The 21486-nt window shown below is 38.0% G+C and overlaps 2 protein-coding genes across 3 annotated transcripts in view; both read right to left on the minus strand.

The window, feature by feature from the left end:
• Window positions 1-21486, minus strand: part of LOC132701130 (CCR4-NOT transcription complex subunit 6-like) — a 212296-nt gene that overhangs the window by 140902 nt on the left and 49908 nt on the right. The gene's annotated exons all lie outside the window — the stretch shown is intronic.
• Window positions 5229-11793, minus strand: LOC132701006 (uncharacterized). The gene has a single exon (XM_060668618.1). It carries the CDS (start codon window positions 10466-10468, stop codon window positions 9407-9409), a length of 1062 nt encoding a protein of 353 aa, XP_060524601.1. The 5' UTR covers window positions 10469-11793; the 3' UTR covers window positions 5229-9406.

Here is a 21486-nt window from a genome sequence, read left to right on the forward strand (position 1 = left end):
TATTTCGGTTTTTCTCGGATATTTCCGGAACGGCTTGGAATTTTCAAATTTGTAAAACGGGATCTTGTTCGGTATCAAAATGCGCAACTTTTGTCTAATTTAACCGACACTGTATCTCTTATAGTTTCCGAGATCCCCATGCTGTGCATCCTTATCTTGGACACACTGTATACGGGTGCCAAATGGGAAATGAAGTGTTCTTTTTGAAATGGACCCACAAATCGCCAGCATAATTATTGACATACAATTAGAAAATACCCTGTAATAGCTACGTAAGTCGTCGGGGATTTAAGTGGGGTACCGCGTCCCGTATGACGTCGACGGGTGCGCAAAAGTTCCCGATCCGCCGTCGCCATGGTGTAACGTATCGCTAAATAATCGGCTTGACATTTTGACGCGTAGCAATTAATAACGCAAACTTCATTATGCAATTCCGCCGTGCACTACCGTTAGCGGCAATCAGCGTCAAACGCTAAATATTTATTTTGTACACGTGCAAGTAAACATAGTTTTACAACACGCAGACGCACGATGTTAGTCGGGCGCGGGGAGCATTTTTTTTCTCTCTCTCTCTTCGCGATCGTCGTTATTATATTATTATCTATCGGAAGGCGCGTAAATTTTACAAACGTTCCGGGTTGTACGACTCAATTATAAATACGCGATTGGCGATTAAGAAATTTATACATATAAAGCCCGCCGTAACGCAGATGCGATCAGCGTCGTCAGCGGAAAAACAACAGATCACGAGAATCGCGCGAAGCGGTCAGTGTTTTAACCCTTTGCACTCGTATATACAGTCAGTCAAGAAAGTCTTTTGACATAATAAAAAAGTTTTTATTTTACACTTCATTATTGTTTTCAACAATAACTACTGCATTTTTAAAATTTTTCTTTATTAACTCATGTTTAGTCATATATTAGCTAACAAATAACGACAACGCGAAAAACCAAAAAATTTAAGATTCAGAAGATCAAAAATCAAAAGGAAGTCTAGAATTTAATTGTCAAGAAAATGTTTTTACATACTAATATAAATTGCAAAATACGGGATGCATATTTGATTCTACGATTTCAATATTTTGTGTGACTGCCATTAGCATCAATCACGGCTTGAAGACGGCGTTTCATCGAATAAATTAATTTTTTCACATATTCTGCTGGTATTTTATTCCATTCCTCCAGAATTATAGCTTTCAACTCACATTGATTTTTCGGAAGTCTTTTGGCAATGTTTTTTTTTTCAAATAATTCCACAAATTTTCAATTGGGTTTAAGTCTGGACTCTGGGCAGGAGTATCCAGTACTTTACCACAGTTGTAAAGAGCCTTATGTTTTGGGTCGTTATCCTGATAAAACTTAAAATTTGGTTTCTGATTAGAATAGAACCCAAACATGTTTGCACTGCCAACAAGATGAGACTTCAAGATATGCAAGTATTGATTGGCATCCATGGTGTTTTCAATAAAACAAATATCTCCAACTCCTTTACTAGATATGCACCCCCAAACCATTACCTATAACCATTACTAAATAACTTTCAACGATTGCTTGACTAAGATAAATTGTATTTCAAAAAGTAGAAACTGCCCAAGGTGGAAAATACGGATAAAAAATAAATTGTAAAAACATTTTCTTGACAATGAAATTCTAGACTTTCTTTTGATTTTTGATCTTATTTCCTAATAAAAATTTATAGGGGGGTTTCCGTTGTCGTTGTTGGTTAGTAAATATGTGACTAAACATGAGTTAATAAAGGAAAATTTAAAAATGAAGTAGAAATTGTTCTCATCAATGATGAAATGCAGAATAAAAACTTTTTTTACTATGTCAAAACATTTCCTTGCCTAACTGTATGTCCTTTCGAGAGTACACTGTGCTCGGGCTATTATTTTATCTATTTATCTGTCTACTCGGATTTTTTATATTGGATTTTTTTTATTTAAAAAGAAATCGCTTATACAAATGTTTTTTTTTTTAATATTTTATAATTATTTAAAATTATGACATGAAAAATAACTAAATAAAAAAAAACTTGAAAAACCCTAAATAAAAAGTGATGGCTTCAAAAATAATAAATCTTGACGATGGAGGAACACAAACAAAACCTAACATCATCATAATCACTACCATTATCATTAAATAAATTAAGAGAATAAATTAAATTGAAATGCGCTCAATTTTGTTTTTATATAGTGATGGAAAAAATTATGTAAAAATCCATTTGCAATAGAGAACTTAAACCTTTTTTATTTTTCATTTCTTTAATACATTTTCCTACTCCTGTCTGTAAAATACCTAATTACACACCGATCTAGCGTGTGGGTAGCATCACTTCTGGAATTTCCGCGCGGATTTGAGAGCCATCGGATGTTTTCGGAGATATTTCCCACGTCTTGAATTTTGACGTTTATCAATTCTGACGATTCGTGTTGTTTTGCGAAAATGCACCGAAAAACTAACGGTCGTAGTAAACTTTTTAAGTCACTCGTTTGTCGCACTTGTTTTGCTAATACATCATCGCTTATGTATAGAAATAAGGCATACCATATCAAAACTCCAAACCCAGTTTTTAAGATGCCATAAATAATTCAAGATGTGACATCCGACTATTCCTTTTAAACGACACTAAACGTGCGGGAATGATCGTGACGTCATACCGCTGCTTTTCGATCGATTCGGCGATATGTTACAATGTTATTCTGAGGTTATAGACCGAGAATTATATTATTTACGTTTATTTTTGGCTCGCGTAAAGTATCTTTGTATTTAATCTACGCCAGTTTGTATTTGGGCTTAGCGTGCTTGACGTGATAATAACGGAAGTAACACAAACACAAAATTACAACCCGTAGAAGATCAGATAAGCTATTTTATTCGAAAATAAAAGCTGTCATTTTTGGTAACATTATTTTCGGGTGTCAACGGTGCAAATATTTTTAACTCTTCGAACTTGCACCCATCCTATTGCAGTCTCCATATATGCTTCCTGCCTATATAAAATAAAGAACACTTTAAGTTATTATTAAGTTCATTTTTTTTCTTGAATAAACTAAATTTTATTTGATATGCAATTTGAATTTTAAAAACTAGAAAACTGATTACAATATTATATTGGTGGCTAAATTTTTTATGAACGTACCTTGTAGCTTTTACACTGCGAACCTTAGCAAAAGAAAAATTTTTGGGTGTTTTGCCTGTAAGATGTCACCATAAGCATATCCAGTAAAGGTAAATTATCAGATTGACACCTTTTTAAAAAATCGCCTTCGGTTATTTTCAAAACTTTCTATACTAAACGCCAGATAACAAGAGCAAGCGACAGGATGAAGACTAAAATTAAAATTAAGACTACGATGAACGCGTTGTCGTTCTCCAATGACTTCTCTATGCTACCGTCCAGTTGGCGTGTAGTCTAACCAGCGAATTGACGTCACAGCCGGTCACAGCCAATGACAGCGCGTTTCAAACAGCATTTAAATTGTACAATTTTTAATTGCTTCAACGCATCCTTCGTATAGTTTGCAGTTCTCAGTTGCCTGATATTAATTAATGATTTATTAAATATTTAATATATTCATAAAATTAGTAAAACAATAACAGGCAAGTTTTGATTGCTTGAGAAATACACATACGCAAATCCACTAAAGACTTTATTTCAATTCGACTTACTTTAAATAGAATTTTATTTTTTTTTAAATACGATTACGGACCTGGCCCGAATGGTGTTACCGACTAAAAACAACTGAAAAACAAATTTACTGTTCGAGATAACGTTGCGGGGAGTGGAGCGATAAAGCTCCGTTGTGTCGGCTGGAAGTGAAAGTATTCATTAAAATACTTAACTGTGGTTCTTTGCGGTTACTTACAGTTATTTATGACGATTGGGAACTTTCTTTTTATCTACTAGTCGCCCGGACCCGACAAAAGCTTTTTTAACGGAAATTAACATAAAAGATAAACGATAATTGAAATCCTTATCGTTACGGCCCTATACGAGGTGGTCACATTCCAACTGCTCACCGTTAAAGTATTTTAGAATAATTATTACAGCATGGGTTACACAAAGATGAGTTGAAATTTTAAAAAATCACTAAAAACGAACGTTCCGAAGAATTGCTTTAAAAACATAAAAAATATTTTAAAAAAATAGTTATTAATTATTCGTATTTTCAATTCAAATAATTAAAAATGAATCAATAGTAATTTGTACTTCGAAAGAATAAAACTAGAACTATAGCTATAAACTACACCACATGTCATATTTTGGAAAAATTTGAAAAGTACCTTGACGCCACTTGAATATTTTTCCATCCAATCAATTAATGCACGTATGTCATTCAAAAAAGCAACAGCTCATGTACCCAGTTCTATTTGCTGATTGTTAGCAACAGCAATTACTAAGGGACTGTCGAATTTCAATAGTTTTTATTTGAAATTTAATTTTATGTTGGTATTTCCACTGAATCATCGTCTACCACCTTCGAGCAAAGTTATCACCTTTCAAATATTGTCAATCTTGATTACCACACGACAATGGTTCTTGGATAAACAACTGTCATTAAATAATTCAAAATCACAGGTGGTTACCTTTACATTTATTTATTTGCATTCAGGGTTAACCTCGGAAAATCACCTCACAACAATCCCGACAACTATTTTTATTAAGAAATCTCTCGCAAGACAGATTGCCATTGCAATTTTCACTCTGTCTTAATTAGCAAAGAAAACGTGCTCATGTTATCTCTGGACGTGGATAGAGGAACTGCATTTCACTTCAATCAATACAAATAAAAATAAAAGACCATAATATACCGAGAGCTTTTTTTTTTTCATTTTAAATGTCAAAATAACAAATAATGTTTAAATGTCTTTTATTGTTAATTTAAAAAAGCACCAAACTTCGGATTTAATTAGTCCGCTTTAGGAAACGTTTGTTGCCAGTTAACAGTATTTGTGTGAATAAAATATCTATCTATCCATAATCTATAAAATTGAAACGAAAAGCTACAAGAAGAATTTTGAAAGGGCATAAAATATTAAGTACAATTGTACGTTAATTTTGGAGTTTTTTGCAATCTATTTATAGGATTTTGAAAACAACCTAAATATAAATTTTAATAGATTTTAAAAAAAATTAACAAAAAAAATAATAATAAATAAATAAAATAAAATTTCCACACGACACGAATAATAAATGTCGAACAAAAAACAAAAATTCAAGCGGGTATCGTTTTTATTCAGATCAATACAATATACAGGTAAACCTAAAACGGCGCACCGAATTAACAAAAACGTCGTGCGAAACACAAATAAATAAAAAAAAAGAAAAGGTTACAAAGAACAAACGAAAATAAAGTGTCACGGTTAATAAAGAAAATTAACGTACACGTATCGCGAAAACGACTCGCAAGAGAGCCAAACACAAAAAGTCTAGGACAGAAAAAACGGAAAAACGCCGCACGTTTGTGGCAAATTAATTTAACACATAGGCGCACTCTTATATTTGACGTTTTTATTGCTCCGTTATGATTACGGGGCCGGTATACGACGTCCTAAAACGGGAAACGAACGCGGTCGGACGAATTAACGCAGGAAATCGGAATGTCGCGAACGCCAATTTCTTCCTATTTTATTTTTGAATAATCAAATCGGCCCGGCGGCCGTTCATTTATCCTCCGGTATACCAATTAAATGGGTTCGGTCGCGACGAGAAAAAAATGGGTTTCCCACAGCCTATCATGGTTATACGTCGCGGCATTTATATATATCGTCTCGCGTTTTAACTACCTGAAGAGAGAATGCCCGAGGAGGCCGCTTGGTATTCACTTAGCATTCGAGGATGTCTTCATCTATTCTGCCGGTCCGCTCTGGTCCGGCAAAACGCATTTCGGTTTTGGGTTTTTAAATAATGTCGGATGGACGGCCCAGAGACAGTGGCGTGCATAATTTTAAAAAGAACCTGCTATAAATAAAGAGGTGATATGAAGAAGTTATTTTTTAACATAAAACTTTGCGCATTTATAAGTCTTTACAATATAAACTCGGTGCTTCAAAAAACGTTCCGAAAACCGAAAAAAAAAATGTTTATTTTATTTCCGAAATTCTTTAAATGATTTAAAAAACAACTAAGTCATCGTTATAATATATTACACTTATTTGACTCCCAAACAGTGGACATTTAAAATTTTCTTTAAACAATTTTTTAAAAATTAATTTGTCGGAATTTATTTGAGGTTTCAACAACAACTATATAGTGCGAAAATGTTTTAAATTATTTTGCAAGTAGATTTTATCAATAGCAACCTTGCAAAACTATTTGCGGCCTAAATTTGAATTTCAGTAATTTTAGACGATTTTTGGGGTCCATTTTCTTACGAATTATATATATTTTTGAATACGTTTATTAATCACAACGTTATTATTTAATATTTTATTTTTATTTATTTATTTATTTATTTTATTTTATTTTATTATTTTTATTTATTTATTAATATCTTTCTTTCTTTTGAAACACACCTCATCATAAAAATGAAAACAAAAATCGAATATTTAACGAAGTACAAGCCTAAACCAGCCCAAACAGCTGTTAATCTTTTAAGTTAACAGATTTTTCACTCGAAGTGCACTGTCATGCCGGTAAAATACAAGGTGTTTCAAAAATCGTGAGCCAACGCTCTGTTCTGATCTGATCACTTCTTTTAAGGTTATTTTCTTTAAAACTAAGTTTCTTATGATATCAAGCGGTCCTGAAATAAATGTCTATGAAAATACATGTTGATAATTTTCATTATTTTTATTTCTTTGCTCGGAAACGAGACAAGATACGAAAACCACACAAAAAAGTTGCATTGTTAGTGGCTTATTCAAAGTATAACACAAAACATACCTCCCGATATGGGAATAATGATAATATTGTTTCTTCCTTTTTTAATTCTTCGTAAATTTGGATGACGACATATCGGCGCATGTTTTTTGAAACGTCCTGTATAAATTCAACGAAAGCCACGGGCTCGCGGATCCGTCCATACACTATTTTTTAGTACTTCATATCAAATCACACTCTCGAATACGAAACGGTGAAAGTTAGTTAGTACACGCTACTTATAAAAAATGAAAACAAACTATACGAGAAAACGAGAGATCGAACGGGGGGTCCTTAAACGCGAAAATGCACCAATTGAACCGAAAGAATCTGGTGTAAACGACCGGGACGAATTTGCGGAGAGAAAGTTTCGACGCGAAATAGATTTCGAGCCCGACTGACTAAATTTACTGGGTTCTCCGTAAAGCTACGTCTCCACTGACGGACATACAAAACTTCGGCTTTCTATAGAAAAACAAAAAACGAAAAGTTTTGTTACAAATGGCGAACCCAGTATATTATAGGTTTGTTCCAGCATAGTTTTCAAAGCGTGGTTGGAACAATTTCGGATACTGTTATTAGGCATTAAACTTAAAAGATGGAAATGGAAAGTTTCTTGTCCATTCCAAAATGTATTTGGGGCTTTTCTGGGATAGTCTATACATTTATAACCAAAATAAGAACCACGAAAACCAATCAACATCCACGTATTGGTTCGCAAAAGCTTTGTTCCGACCGGCCACGAGAACTGTTTCGGAAAGGTAATTTCCAGTCGACCAAGTTATTTATTAATTTTAATGCGTTGAAAAATTTTTGGCAAACTGAAAATTTCCGGTTCTGGCGTGGTTCCCTGTCCGTTATAGAATCGGTTGGAACCAACTTTTCCAGTCCCGGCATTTAACCTAGTCACTTACGAGGATGGGATGAAAAGTTTCCGCTTCCACATTCCGTTGTTTTCGTGAGAATGGAAAAATTGGAAAAATGTGCTACCAACAAATACTTCTGTTTGAAAGGTTTTACACTTAAACAAATGAAAGAACACTAGGGGAGCTATCTCCGCATCATATTTAACTATTAAGCTGTGGGTTTCTGAATTTAAAACTGGTCGTGTGAGCACCTCTGACGGGCCCCCTCAGGGCGGCCCGTTGAGGTCACAATATCGGAAATGAATGAGAAAATCCATCAAATAGCGTTGGAAGAAGCTACCGAAGCTGTAAATCGGTATTTTGAGGAGCTTGACGAATCTACGTTTAAAACTGGCATAAACAAGTTAGAACACCGTTACGAGAACTGTATCAGTGTTAATTATGCTGACAGATAAAGCAAAAATAATAATAATAAGAACGTCGTTTTGCTTGGTCAGCCGGAAACTTTTCACTCCACCCTCGTGCGGCATATTTTCAAAAATAATATATATTAGTCGTACGTTTCTTAAATAGAATAGTTTTTTATATCACCTTATAAAATTTGTTTGTTTTTATATAAAAACATTTTTTCTTAAATATGTTTTGAGTGTCACAACATCTTTCGGGACTAGTACCGGGGACTTGCAAACTAAAGTTGGAACAAGCTTTATATTTTCTCGTGGCCTAGGCTGGAGGGTGGGCTAGTTTTGCTTGAAACATATTCCCTGACATAATCGTCAGTTTCTCCATGATCTACACATTCGTACATGCTCTGCAAGTAACTTAAGACCCCCGATTATTTTTAATCGCTTCAATCTCCTTTGCAAACCCGTAATAAAGTCGAATTTTTTCTCCTTCGAACCCGAAGGATAAAACGGATGGGGTTAAAGGCGGGGGGCGGGGCCGTATTTTACTACGATTACCGTTCGAGCGCGCCTTCGGAAAACGTTGCCAGCGATTTTGCGCAAGGCGGTGGGCGACCTTTAAATACCTCATCGGAATACCTTTCACTCGTTCGACAACGTATACCAAAACAGATTTCGAATAATTTACAGGTGTCTGTGGCCGACGGTTTTTTTTTTCTCACGGACGATTGCAGAGCACCCGCACGATACCGGCGAAATGTAACGCGGACAATAGCAATAATTTTCCCAGTCGACGTATAACAATAATTAGCGATTTTCCGAGACGAATTTCGAAACAAAAATAAACGGCACTTACGCAAAAGGACGGGCCGGTCGGATTATCTCAAACTGTGGAAATTGGCAAATGAACCCGGCGAAGACATTATCGATAAAGAACAAACAATTTAGGTTTGTTCCAACTCGAATTTTAGTAATAAGACCCTAAACAATACTAAAAACGATAGCATCGCGTGTTGACTTTTGTTATTTACTGAAATTGTGCAAGCAACGAAAGTAGTGCTTCGCCAACTCAGATTTCTTAAGATTAAAACACCGTCTTGAAGTTTTGACCGTCGATGGGATTTTGAATTAGTGCGCGTGATCGTGGTTCGGTACGACGTTGGAACGAACCTCACATCGTAACTACCTTGGACTCTTTAAATTATTTTGATCAATGTTTTCTGCCGTCGCAAATTGCAAAACAACCGATTTGGGCACGTCCATACGCAGCACTACGAGTATCTGTTCGTTTCCTTCTCCTTGGCGGCGGAGGCTGGCGTGAAGAACTTGATTTCCAGGTCCCGGAGTCCGTTCAGCGACGTGACGATCTCCGTAGACACCTCCAGATCCGAACCGAACGAGCTGCTGCTGGACGACGACCACGATCTGGAGTACGTCGGCGAAGACTTGTCGTCGTCCAGGACGATCGACGCCATCCCGAGACAGTAGTCGTCGGGCGGCGAGGGCGGGCCGACGCCGCCCGGAAACCGGAACGTCCTGGGCGACGTCAGCAACGGCGAGTAACAGCTCCGGTCGACGTCCCAGATCTGGCCGGAGGGATCACAGTAACGGCACTGGCACGAGCTGCTCGGTTGGTTCCCGTTCGGGTCGTTCGCTTCGACGACGTCTTCGAACGAGTGGTGCAGCTGGGGCGTCTCCGACGAGTCGTCGGAGACGTCGTCGTAACATCCGACCGAGGGTAGCGCGAAAGGCGGCAAAAATCCCTCGTACGGCACGCGATGATGGTGGTGGCGGTGGTGATGCGCGTGATTGACGTTGATCGGAGGCGGCGGCTGCGGCGGCGGCGGCGCTTTGCGGTCCTTTTTCCGCCGCTTGCGCGGTTTTATTATGCGCGGGAGGCACGTTTCCGAATTTTGGGAGCCGTAACTTTCATCGCTCGCCACACTGATCGCGTCCACGTTCAGTTTCTTGTTGTTCGAGTTCTCAAACACTTTGGTGTGTTGCACGGCGGGGGAGGCGGCGACGTCGTTGCCGACCGCCCGCTGCGGTTTATTTTTCCGGTGCTGGTAGCTCTTGGCGAGGATGAGGGGGGCGCCGCGGGCGTGAACCGCCAATCGGGCCAGGGGGCTGTCACGTCTCTGGTGGTTGGCGAACGATATGAGGGGCAAACCGCCGGCCCAACCGTCGCCGCCGCCACCGGCGGCGTAAGGGTTGCGATGGTAAAGGTTGCGCGGGTTGTTCTTGTTATTTGAACGGTGGTGTTGGGAAATTAGACAGGCGCCGATGTACCGCTCCACCTCGAGCGGCCCGGCCGACGCTGGACTCATGCTCATGCGATAATTAGGTGTCGTTTCGTTCGCATATTATATCGAGACGCACATATAGACACATACAAGCACGCACTCACACGCGCGGCGAGCGAGAGAGAGCGAGAGAGATAGCGCGCGGACAGGCCCGAAGTACGACCGCGACTTGGTCGGCTGCACGACCAACTGACTAACCGCGGAACCTGGAAAAGCTCCGTCGTAGCGTGGTCGCGCGTTCTCCGCCCCACCACCGCGCCCGTTGCACTAACCTACTTCGAGACGAGGCGAGACTCGGAACAATGAGACTACTACAACCACCCACACAACTGGGTCACTGGATTCAGATGTGGGATAGGTACGCGCGCGCAGCGTGACTTCAAGATGATCTCTTGACAACAAGAAAAAATCACTCCTACGTATACTTCAGCCAGAAATATAGTATTTTACAACCTACCCCTTGATTAACTTTGCCTACTGTTTGTTATTCCAAAACCGCAGGCCCCTCATAGAACACCCTGCCGAGCAGACCCTTACCCGTAACCATTCCAGGACCGTTCTAGGAATTTATCAATTGTACGACCAACAATATTGTGCATTTATTGCCTTGACGTTTTAAGTGTTTTACAGTATCTTAACCGCAGACCTTCGCAAAAGCGCGGTAAAACCCATCCCAACATATATTTTTTCTGCATTAAGTATGTCTTGCTTGACCATAACGAATATTTGTAGAAACTGGACCGTTTTAAATTTGACAAAGCATTGAGGTTGCGAAAAATTTTCGAATAAGTAGAAGCGTTTCTTGTATTCTAATACTTGCTATGCTAGTCTATTGTCATTAATTCTACTTACATGCCCGTACCATATCAGCGTTTTTTACCCTATCTCCTCTATAATTCTCACGCGTTCGTTTGTTATGTTTCACTCTTGACATTCTCACCGATCTTCGCAATGGATTAATTTCCGTGGCCAGTATTTTTTTTAATCCCTTTCAGTCATTGTTCGGAGCTATATGTGAGTGTACTTTAATGATTGTGGTGTACATGCAGACAAAAATAGAATTCAAAAAGTGCAAAATACATATTCACGCCTTATTTTAGGACTAAAAAAATATGACCATATCTCGCACACATTTAAAGAGCTTAATTGGTTATTTACATGTAATTTTATTTTTCTCCTATACAGATTCTCTTGAAAGAATAGTATTGTAGCTCCCAGTTTCTGTCAGTGTATATAGTTGTTTTTTTTTATTAATCTTAAGTTACCTTAAACCTCTATCTTACAACATTATATTTTAATTTTCTCATATAATTAAAAAAAAACAATGTGCAATAATCCGACGATTTGGGGTTCAGTAGAGTAGCCCGTTCGGGTAGATTGCGCCCTGATTCAGTCGGAAGTGTTTGTATTATATTGTGAATATGTATATGTTTTTTTTTTTGCTCATAAAAAAAGCCGTTTATTATAATATTATCATTATTATTATCATTATATCTTTAGTTTTCTCAATGCTAACTGCAATAGTTTCCTAGTCTTCTGATTGAGCAATTACTATGTCGTCATCAATAAATTGTACTGTGTATAGTGTTATAATTTGCAATTTGAAAATCATAGTGTCGCACTTTTTTTTAAATATTTTTGGAGCGTCAGGTTTTCATACAAATGTTGCCTCATTGTTTCCCAAAGTATTGGAACAATGTCGTAAGGTTTGACTAAGTCAACAATTATTATATTGGACATTTTTTCTTGTACTTCAATGCAAATATTGTGGTCTGTACATGAGCGTCCGGCTCTTGAAGCCATTTTTTTCATGTTCTTCGCAGTTTTGGTAGTCTTCTTTTATTAGATCTTTTATAATGCGTCCATAAAAAACAAAAGTGGCGTTGTTTACACAATATAGTTTATGCCAAGAAAGATAACTTTCAGGTTTTTGGCAAATGGCGATTCGTATAAGTTATAAATGTATCTGTAAAGCATTTCATTAATTCTATACAACAAAAAGGTTCAAAAATGTATACACAAAATTACGTATTATTGTGGATCGACAGCAACAGGCAATGGAAACCTATTTGTGCAACTGCAGAGTTTCCCAAAAGACTGTTGCATGCTATACGTTGCCAACTGTTGCCTTGGTGTGCAACGGGCTTTAAAAGCGTCAGAAGTAGCACAGTTTTTGCTGATATCTATTTTGTATATAAGTTATTTAGATTTGTAGACTATCCGTTTTGTATTAGTCAACTCTGTTTTAAAGCAATTTTGATTCTGGTTCCGTATTTAGATGATTTATTTGATACTGGAATCATTTGACGTCGACATCATCTACCATACTCCGATTAAATTGTTCTATATTCCCAACATAGAAGGCCCTTTTCTTATGAATGATTTGTTTCGATTTTTCTACTTACTAACCTAAGACATAGACTTCTAACCAATTCGGTTTGTGTGAAACCACTAAAGCGACTAAAAACATCCTCCCTGTACAATATAAGGTAATAATTTTCCCAAAAAATATATCAAGATAGTTAAGTTAATTAACCACTTAATTAAAAGTTTCCTCGGGAATATTAATAAATCGATGCCCGAAAAACAAAACGGTGTTTATTGGTGTCACGTACAGAGAAAAGTCTTTAGAAAGTGAATCGAAGCGAAATCATTCGCTACGAGGTATTAATAGATATTGCATTTGTGCGTGGCCTAAATAGCTATTAATTTGGTGGGCCGCACGCGACGCAGGACCGGCTTCGGAATAAACTGATGCTACGGATTCATCTTTTTTCAAACTGGGAAAATAGTCGACAACGAGAAACGAATTATTTATTTTTAATCGAGAGCCATTGAACTCGGAGCCTTAAGGTAGATACAGTTTTTAATCGATGCAAAACGACACACTGAGGCTTAAATCTAGATATGCAATGGCACAATACGGACGTTGATTCTTTTTGGTGGTAATGGTGACAAACTGTGTCAAACCTCAATCCAAAACTAATTGAGAATAGATAGTAACTTCTGTGAAAAGCTTACACAAGTATTAAGATTTTTTTTCAATCCTAAAAAATGCTATATATAGAAATCCTCTAAAATTTATTATTCATGTGGCGATCGCTTTCGAATAGAATTTCGTGGACACGTCGAAGAAAAACTGTACGTGCGTGTCTACCTTTATCATCCAAGCAAGCGTACCGAACGCACAAGTTTCACACGACTAATTTCAATAAGTAGAAAGTAATTTGGTGGCGTGTAAATGAGCTCTCCTCCGCGATGGTCGATTTTGTTTTTCCCTCTTTGTTTTCGCCGAACGGAGAAAGTGCCCTTGATTTAAAAAATACGGACTTTCGTCGATAGCGTTTTAACCAGTTAACTCGCGCAAATAAGAATCAAAAGAAAATGCGTTTCGATTAACGTCCACCTGCAAAAATATCTCGACCGTAATAAGTGTTAATTAATCATTGACGCGGATCACTTAAAGACGCTCGCTTTAAACCCATCTAAATTAGAAGGCGGGTAAACGGAAACAACTTAAATTAGTTGGGATTAAGTTGAGAGATCGAAAATTTTCACCAGTTCTGGAACCACTTCGTAGATGTTGAGGTTTTTGTTAGGAGCTTTCCAGAATTTTATTGGGCAATATATAAATGTTTTAACGACAATAATAATGATATTAATAATAATAAATAATATTAATAACAATAATAATAATAACCTCTCACCTGATTATTTTGTCTCAAAGAAGAACATTATACATACACACACATATCATAAAGATCTTTACAAGATTTTCCAAATTCTTCACCACATTTGCACATTCACGCAAAAGGTTGACCACTATCAACTGCAACTTTATCTACTAGTAATTCCCCCTACAGGTGTTTCTATGCTCAAATTGCTCAAAACCTTTCCAAAACTTTTTGGCTTTACTGATCAACAATGAATGACATCGTGGATTGACGATGTCTGACAAATTGCAGTAATGTCGTCATTACTTTCTAGATCTTCTTCTCAGCATGACTTTCTTTCTATTTTGAAATATAACTTTATCATTATGCTGACGATTTACTCCATTCACAGATAAAGACTAAAGAGGACCTAAATTATGCATTATCCATTCAGTTCAGAACCTAAAATTTAATACCAACACGTCAGTGGTCATATTTTTTGTACCACAAAATAAGGTTAAAGATGTAAAAAAATCATCTGAAGTTAGCAATAAATGAGTTTTGTTTGTTTATAAAGTTTAATACTGAAGAAAAACATATGGGGCCGTGGATGCAACTATGATTCATAAAACATGTCCATTCGTTCTGTCAATACTAATATGGATTTTGAGTGACATTTCGCCTATTGATTCTAATGTTTCTTAATTTTTGATAATAAAAAGTAAAATACTATAAATAAGTTAGACCCTATGACAGCTACAACGGCAAACTCTACAATTTCCAATGAATAGTACATCAGCCAAGCTACCACAGATAATATAACGCAGCAGTAGGGCCCAGTTTCAGTTATGCTCTGAAGAAGCCAGAATGCTCACTCACGGACGGCATCACATGACACCAAATTAAAACTTTACGTAGAAGGCAATAAATGAAGCCTGGCTTAAACCTTACGTAGTCAGAAGGCACCATCTAAGCCAAAGCCCAAGATTTACGTAGCCAAAACTAAAACTTTACGTAACCAGAAAGCATGACATGAACCCAAGCTACGTAGTCAGAAGGCATTATATGAGCCCGAGCTAAAACTTTACGTAGCCAGGAGGCCGGAAGGCCAACGAAAACCCTTTACGTAGCAAAAAGGCATCGGATGAGCTCCACCGGAAACTTTACGCAATCTGAAAGCATCACATGAGGCCGAGCTAAAACTTTACGTAGAAGGCAATAAATGAAGCCTGGCTTAAAATTTACGTAGTCAGAAGGCACCATACAAGCCCAACCAAAGATTTACGTAGCAAAAGCTAAAACTTTAAGTAGCCAGAAGATATCACATGGACCCAAGCTAACACCTTACGTAGTCAACAGGCATTATATGAGCCCAAGCTTTACGTAGCCAGGAGGCCAGAAGGCATCACATGAGGCCCAGGTTGAATCTTTACGTAGTCAGAAGGTATGATAATATGAGCCCCGGCTCAACAATTACGTAGCCAAAAGATATGAGTACAAGTCAACATTTTAGGTGGCTAGAAGGCATCAAGTAAGTCTTGTCTATTAATAAATAAATAATTATCTTGGAGTTTAGGAAACGAACTTGACGAATCCATATGTTCTAAGGCACATGGTGATTCCGTTACTCCCCTTTACTTGACGATTACGCAACGAATCACCTCTTGGACTTTGTTGTTTAATAACAATTCTTTATGCAATCAGCACTACACAGCGAGTAGTTCTGCGCAATTCGAGGGAAGTTTGCGAGCCATCAAGAAATACGTATCCGAATAAACCCAGTGTTACCACCAAACGCAGACAAATATAGGACCACGTTTATTTGTTTTACGCTTTCTAAAGTCGACAGCGGTAATTAGTCGGGGCGCATTCATACTAATAACAATTACCGTACTCGTGCATGCAAGACCCGTGCAACGTTAGTTGCACGCGGAATAATACTAATTAATAGTCCCGCGAGAAAACAGTACTTCGCTTTTTTTTCTATTTCTCTTCTCTGCTTCCCCGAAAAGATTGATCGTCTATCCGGCGCGATGACGCGGCAACAATGATCGTTATCCGTTGAATATTAATTTGTACGATTCCGTTGGCGATGACCCACAAATTGAGAGGAATAAAAGAAAGGACGCGGGAAATCGAGGACGCGCCACAGTCACGGGTACACTTTCACTAAATTACATCTACAGTTTCAAATTGCACCAAAATTGACGGCAATAAGGCGCATAAAACACAAGTTGCCACTGTTTAATAGCAAATTTTAACTAGCACAAATCTAAAGTGTTGGCCTAAGAGTCCCTGTAACTACAATCAATTTTCAATGTAAACAGTTAAAGCCTTGCTACGTGCTAGTTCAGGAGTTGCTCGAACATGAGACTCCTAATTTGTGAGATCGAATACTTTTAACCAAGTCGATTATGAAAATACCCTCGAAGTCAGTCTTGCCTAGATAGTATTATTTATTATCACAGATATGTAAGTTAAATCAGGTACTTCCTATTTCAACTAATTAAAACATGTATCGGCTCCAACAAGTTGTCGATTTAATGAACGAATGGTACTATTTTGTTAATTTATTCAAATCGGGAGATCACAAAAGGATATTTCACCATCTCACCCTCTGGTCCAACCCGTCCCGTGCCTTCCGTGTGAAGATTGGCTGGTTCCTACATGCATCCACTTGGAAGTCAAGTCCAACAAAGGGGGAACAAGGAAAACGAAAAATAAAAAAACCCTAGAGTAAAGAATTCTTTAGAGCCTCGCCAAATTTAGAATACCAGAAAATGGTAGCAGGCTTACCCGCGATGTCGTTTCTGTCAAGTGAAATTCGACTAAAATCTCGATTGCCAAAAATAATCAGCCTGACAGGTCGCTGTGGATTTAAACTGCCCGAGATAAACTCAACATATCACGATGGACAAATTAAAGAGTGGAAAATTAAAGAGTTCCAACAGCGCCTTCTTGATAGAACTTCTCCTGTTATCGTCAGGCCAAAGATAAAATCAATGTCGAAATGTGAATGATATCTGGGATAGGCTGGATTCAATATTGGCACGTATCAAACCACGGAATATTAAAAATTTGATCAACTACTGATAAAAGCGTGGTTACAATAACCAACCTTTATTTAACTTTACCTGCCGAGAACTCACATAATCAAAGATGTTTTCGGGACATAAATTGAAGCTCCAGGAGATACGATACGAGAGAAAACTCAATTCCACGTAAGACATGACTAGACGTTTATTTGGTTTACTGCCGGTTTTTACTGGCAGTCGTGGCAGTCTACACAAGCCTGGAAGGAGTGGAATGGCGACCAAAATAATTAACTCAAATTTATCAATTTTGCGAAGCATATTTAGACGAAACTAGTTTGGACACACTATAAAGAACGGACGGCAGAATTCACCATCGAACTGCATTTAGAGGAAAAGAAATATCCATTTGGCATGGTGGCTCGAGGGAATGTTAGGTGCCCAACGCTTTGCTACTTTCAGTAAAAAGAACATTAAAGACTGCTAAATTGGTTAAGGCTTTCGCGGCCCGTTGATAAGCTATTATCTTGGTTCGGGTTTAAAGGCCGTCGTCGATTGGAATTACTTCCTAACGTTTCGCTAGCACGAGTGGCGAGCTTCTTCAGAGGTCCTTCCATCTCCGATGTTGGACGTAGACTGACGATTTCTCCTGCGCAGGTTGTATTTATGCCGATTGGTGGTGGGCGGGGCTTGTTCCGCTTCGGTTGGTCTCGGGATATCGATCGGTACTGCTCGGGCGTTCCTAAGGATCGGGTTCCAAATTTGGTTGAGTCTAAGGGTCTCCTCCTTTCGGTTGAAATTGTGTGGGTGTTTTTGTATCTCAATGGCTTCCCTGACTAGTCTGTTGTGATAGCCGTTGACCGATGCTAGTAACTTACAGCTCTCAAAGTGTATCCTGTGTTCCCCGCTGCTCAGTGCGTGTTCAGCTACTGCAGACTTCTCTGTATGTCCTAGCCTGCAGCTTGCTTTATGCTCCTTAAGTCTCGTTCCCATTGATCTCTTGGTAGTCCCGATGTAGACCTTTCCGCATGAACACGGAATGCGGTAGACTCCTGCAGCTGAAAGTGAGCCCCTCTTGTCCTTCGCTGACCTGATGGTCTGCTGGATCTTCTTTGTAGGCTTAAAGATTGTTTTGATGTCGTGTCTTTTCAATACTCTGCCAATCCTGTCGGTGACACTCGGAATATACGGCAGATATGCGTGGGAGGTGGAGGGTCGTTGTTCGGTATCCCGTGATCTTGATGATCTTGAGTTCATTGATCTCTCGATCTCCCTCTTGCTGTAGCCATTTGCCTCGAACGCAGTTTTTAGGTGTTCAAGTTCCATCTGGAGGCTCTCCGGTTCGCAAATCCTTCGGGCTCGTTCTGTCAGGGTTCTGTCAAACTGCTCTGACGACTAATTTTATTTAATGTGGGCCGGGTCGGTGGCAGGTGGCCCAAAAATTCCTTCGACCAGAAAAAAAAAACGTTAATACCATTCGTTGTGTGTCGGACTATACCACCCGGGCTTAGGTCTAGTTGTGAGTTTTGCCTATAGTTAATCATTCCCAAACACTGAAAATGGTGTCCCAAAAGCGTTCGGGTAGCATTTAAGCAAAATCTACCATTAAAAAGTCAATTAAGCAATTTTTCTGCTCTAATTCGTCGAGACTAAACGTTGGTATCTTTTGCAAAATGTGACTAAAATGTAGGCAGGCACTCCAACCAGGTCCGCTTTGTTACGAAAAAAAGAAGATTTATTTAAAACAAAACCATCGAAAATTAACAAGAATGTTTTCGAAAAATCGTCGCTAGGCTGGGCAAGCTTGTAGCGCGTATTTCAAAAGGAAGCCGTTTCCCGGTTCTTTTTTGCTAGAAGGACGCTTTGTTTTTCTATCGTGACGGAATTTTCGCAAAATAGATGTAATTGTATTGTGCATACACCCTGTATAAAGTGTCTTTCACGTCCCGCCGAACTTCAAGGTTACGACAAACATTGATAGATGTTAAAATCTGTACAAATAATTTTCGAATTCGAATGATATTTCCTCAAATATCTCGCGCACCCTGTATGCTACGCGAAACCTGAAACTCTCTCTCGACAGAACTTACGATACTGTTTAAATCAAATTATCCCATGTTTTATAGTTTTTCATTTACGGGTAATAATTTACCCACGAAAACGGCAATTTTTAGGATCTTTTAGATTTTTTTGCCCCTGTATATAATTCAAACAATGTACAAAATAGAGGTGATATTCCTGGATCTCCCACGTCTCCTGGTATATAAATTTTTCCAATAGAGTAAACGGTTTTCCAGAAAATACTTGTTTTCTGAAGTCGCACAGTACGTTGTAACAGTAAATGACATCATCGCATCTAGATTTCGAACAGCGTATGCGCTAGACGAACACGGCAAAAACAAAAATTGTAGCTCTTGATGCGGCCTATGACACCATTTGAATCGATTAGCCATATTTTCTACGACATTTGATTAGCGGTTAATAACTTACTCTGGAAAAGAACAATTTTCTGGGGTTTTTAGATTTTTGTCTGTAATTTGAAAACTCTGCATATAATCGAAAAAGATGCCCGAAATGAATGTTTCGCGTTTGCTGGTTAAATAATTTTGCCGCTCGAGAGAATGATTAAGGAGAAAAACAAAAAAAAAATCAAAAATTAAAAAAAAATACTTGAAGAAATATGTTTTTCGGTTTATAAGACCGAACGAATTCTTGAACCAGAGGAAGGAAGAGGAAACGACTCCATAAATTTTTATTCTTGACAATTTTTCAAAAATATACAGGGTGCGCCGCAAATTCAAAAAAACTGAAAAATGGGCCACCCCTATTATCGAAAAATGGCAATAATTTCAAATCTGTGTTTAAGATGTCAGTTTCTTTTACATGACGATATAGCCCATATAGACAGCTTACACTTTTGTAGTTACGGTTTTTAAGTATTGTACAGGGTGTTCGCGATATTCCGTGCAATATTAAAAAACATAATAAGTACTCCAACTTTGCAGCTACCGACTTCAGACTTGGGAGAGAAGTAGAAGTCTGGACCCGCATTTAGACTCTTTAAATTCGAAGCAATAAAATAACGCGAAGTATTTTTTTTTTAAATTTTTGAATTTTTTTTGTGGTTATTTTGGCATCCAGAAAAAAATATTTTTCTCCAAAAGCCATTCATCTGATAGGAAAAAATTTACATCCGCAATACGGCGCTATAACTTATGTTTCACGCATTTTTTTGATTATATACAAGGTGTTTTAGTTATGGACAAATATCTAAAAGACCCTGAAAATAGTTCTTTTAGAGAGTAAATTATTAACCGTAAATCAAAATTCGTACAAACAATAGCTAATCCGAGATATTTCAAAAAATCCAAATGAAAATCACCATTTCTCGCCCTCAATCTAGACGCGATGACGTCATTTACGATTACCACGTACTGCATGGTTTCAGAAAACAAACAGTTTTTTGAAAACCATTAACTCCATTGGAAAAATTCGGATACCATAAAACTAAGGAGATCCAAGGCTATATCCTCTATTTCGAACATTGTTGGAATTATATACAGGGTACGTCGTTTGTGGGCAAAAAATTCCAATAGATCCTAGAAATTTCCGCTTTTGTGGGTGAATTATTGGCGATACATAAAAAACTAAAGATTTGGTAATTTGATATTAACCGTATCGTAAACTGTGTCGAGAAAGAGTTTAAGGTTTCGTGTACAATACAGGGGACGCAAGATATTTGAAAAAATATTATTTTAAATCGTAATTATCAGTACAAATTTTAATATTTACCGAAGTGTGCCGTAACTTTGAAGTTCGACGAGATATGAAAGACACTTTATACAGGGTGGATGCACAATTAAATTACATCGCCGCTACGCGCTACGAACTTGCCCCAACCAGTGATGATTTCTCGAAACCAATCTTGTTAAGACTGTAAAAGATAGGATTGGACGTCTCGAACGATTTTGGCTACGGGCCAACGATGCCCACACAAGAAGTTGCTAACTTTCAAAATATCATTAGTCAGTATCATAAACTCAATTATATGATCGCGGTAGCGACCTGTATGTAAAATTCATATCGAGCGTATCATAAAAGCAAAAAAAATGAAAACCTTATACCCGCAGGCGCGTCCGTGCGGACGCGGACCAAAAAAGAAAGTCAGCGGTGCCGCGGGGCGAAGAAATTTGTTTTTTGGTCGGCCAGCTGCCGCGTCCCAAATTTTCGTCATTAACCGGAAGGCGGCGCGAGTCCAACGAATCCGAATACGGTTTGCCTTTTTTTTCCGGTACCGGGTTCGGGATGGTCGTAAGATATCGTAAAACGATTCGAAATTATACACATAGTCGATCGGTCGTGA

Source organism: Cylas formicarius, unplaced genomic scaffold, assembly GCF_029955315.1.
Source record: "Cylas formicarius isolate icCylForm1 unplaced genomic scaffold, icCylForm1.1 PGA_scaffold_4__25_contigs__length_36172078, whole genome shotgun sequence".
In the NCBI taxonomy this organism is placed as follows: Eukaryota; Metazoa; Arthropoda; class Insecta; order Coleoptera; family Brentidae; genus Cylas; species Cylas formicarius.

Coding starts and splice junctions, on each gene's coding strand:
- LOC132701006 (XM_060668618.1), bottom strand. CDS start 10,468: ATGAGCATGAGTCCAGCGTCGGCCGGGCCGCTCGAGGTGGAGCGGTAC.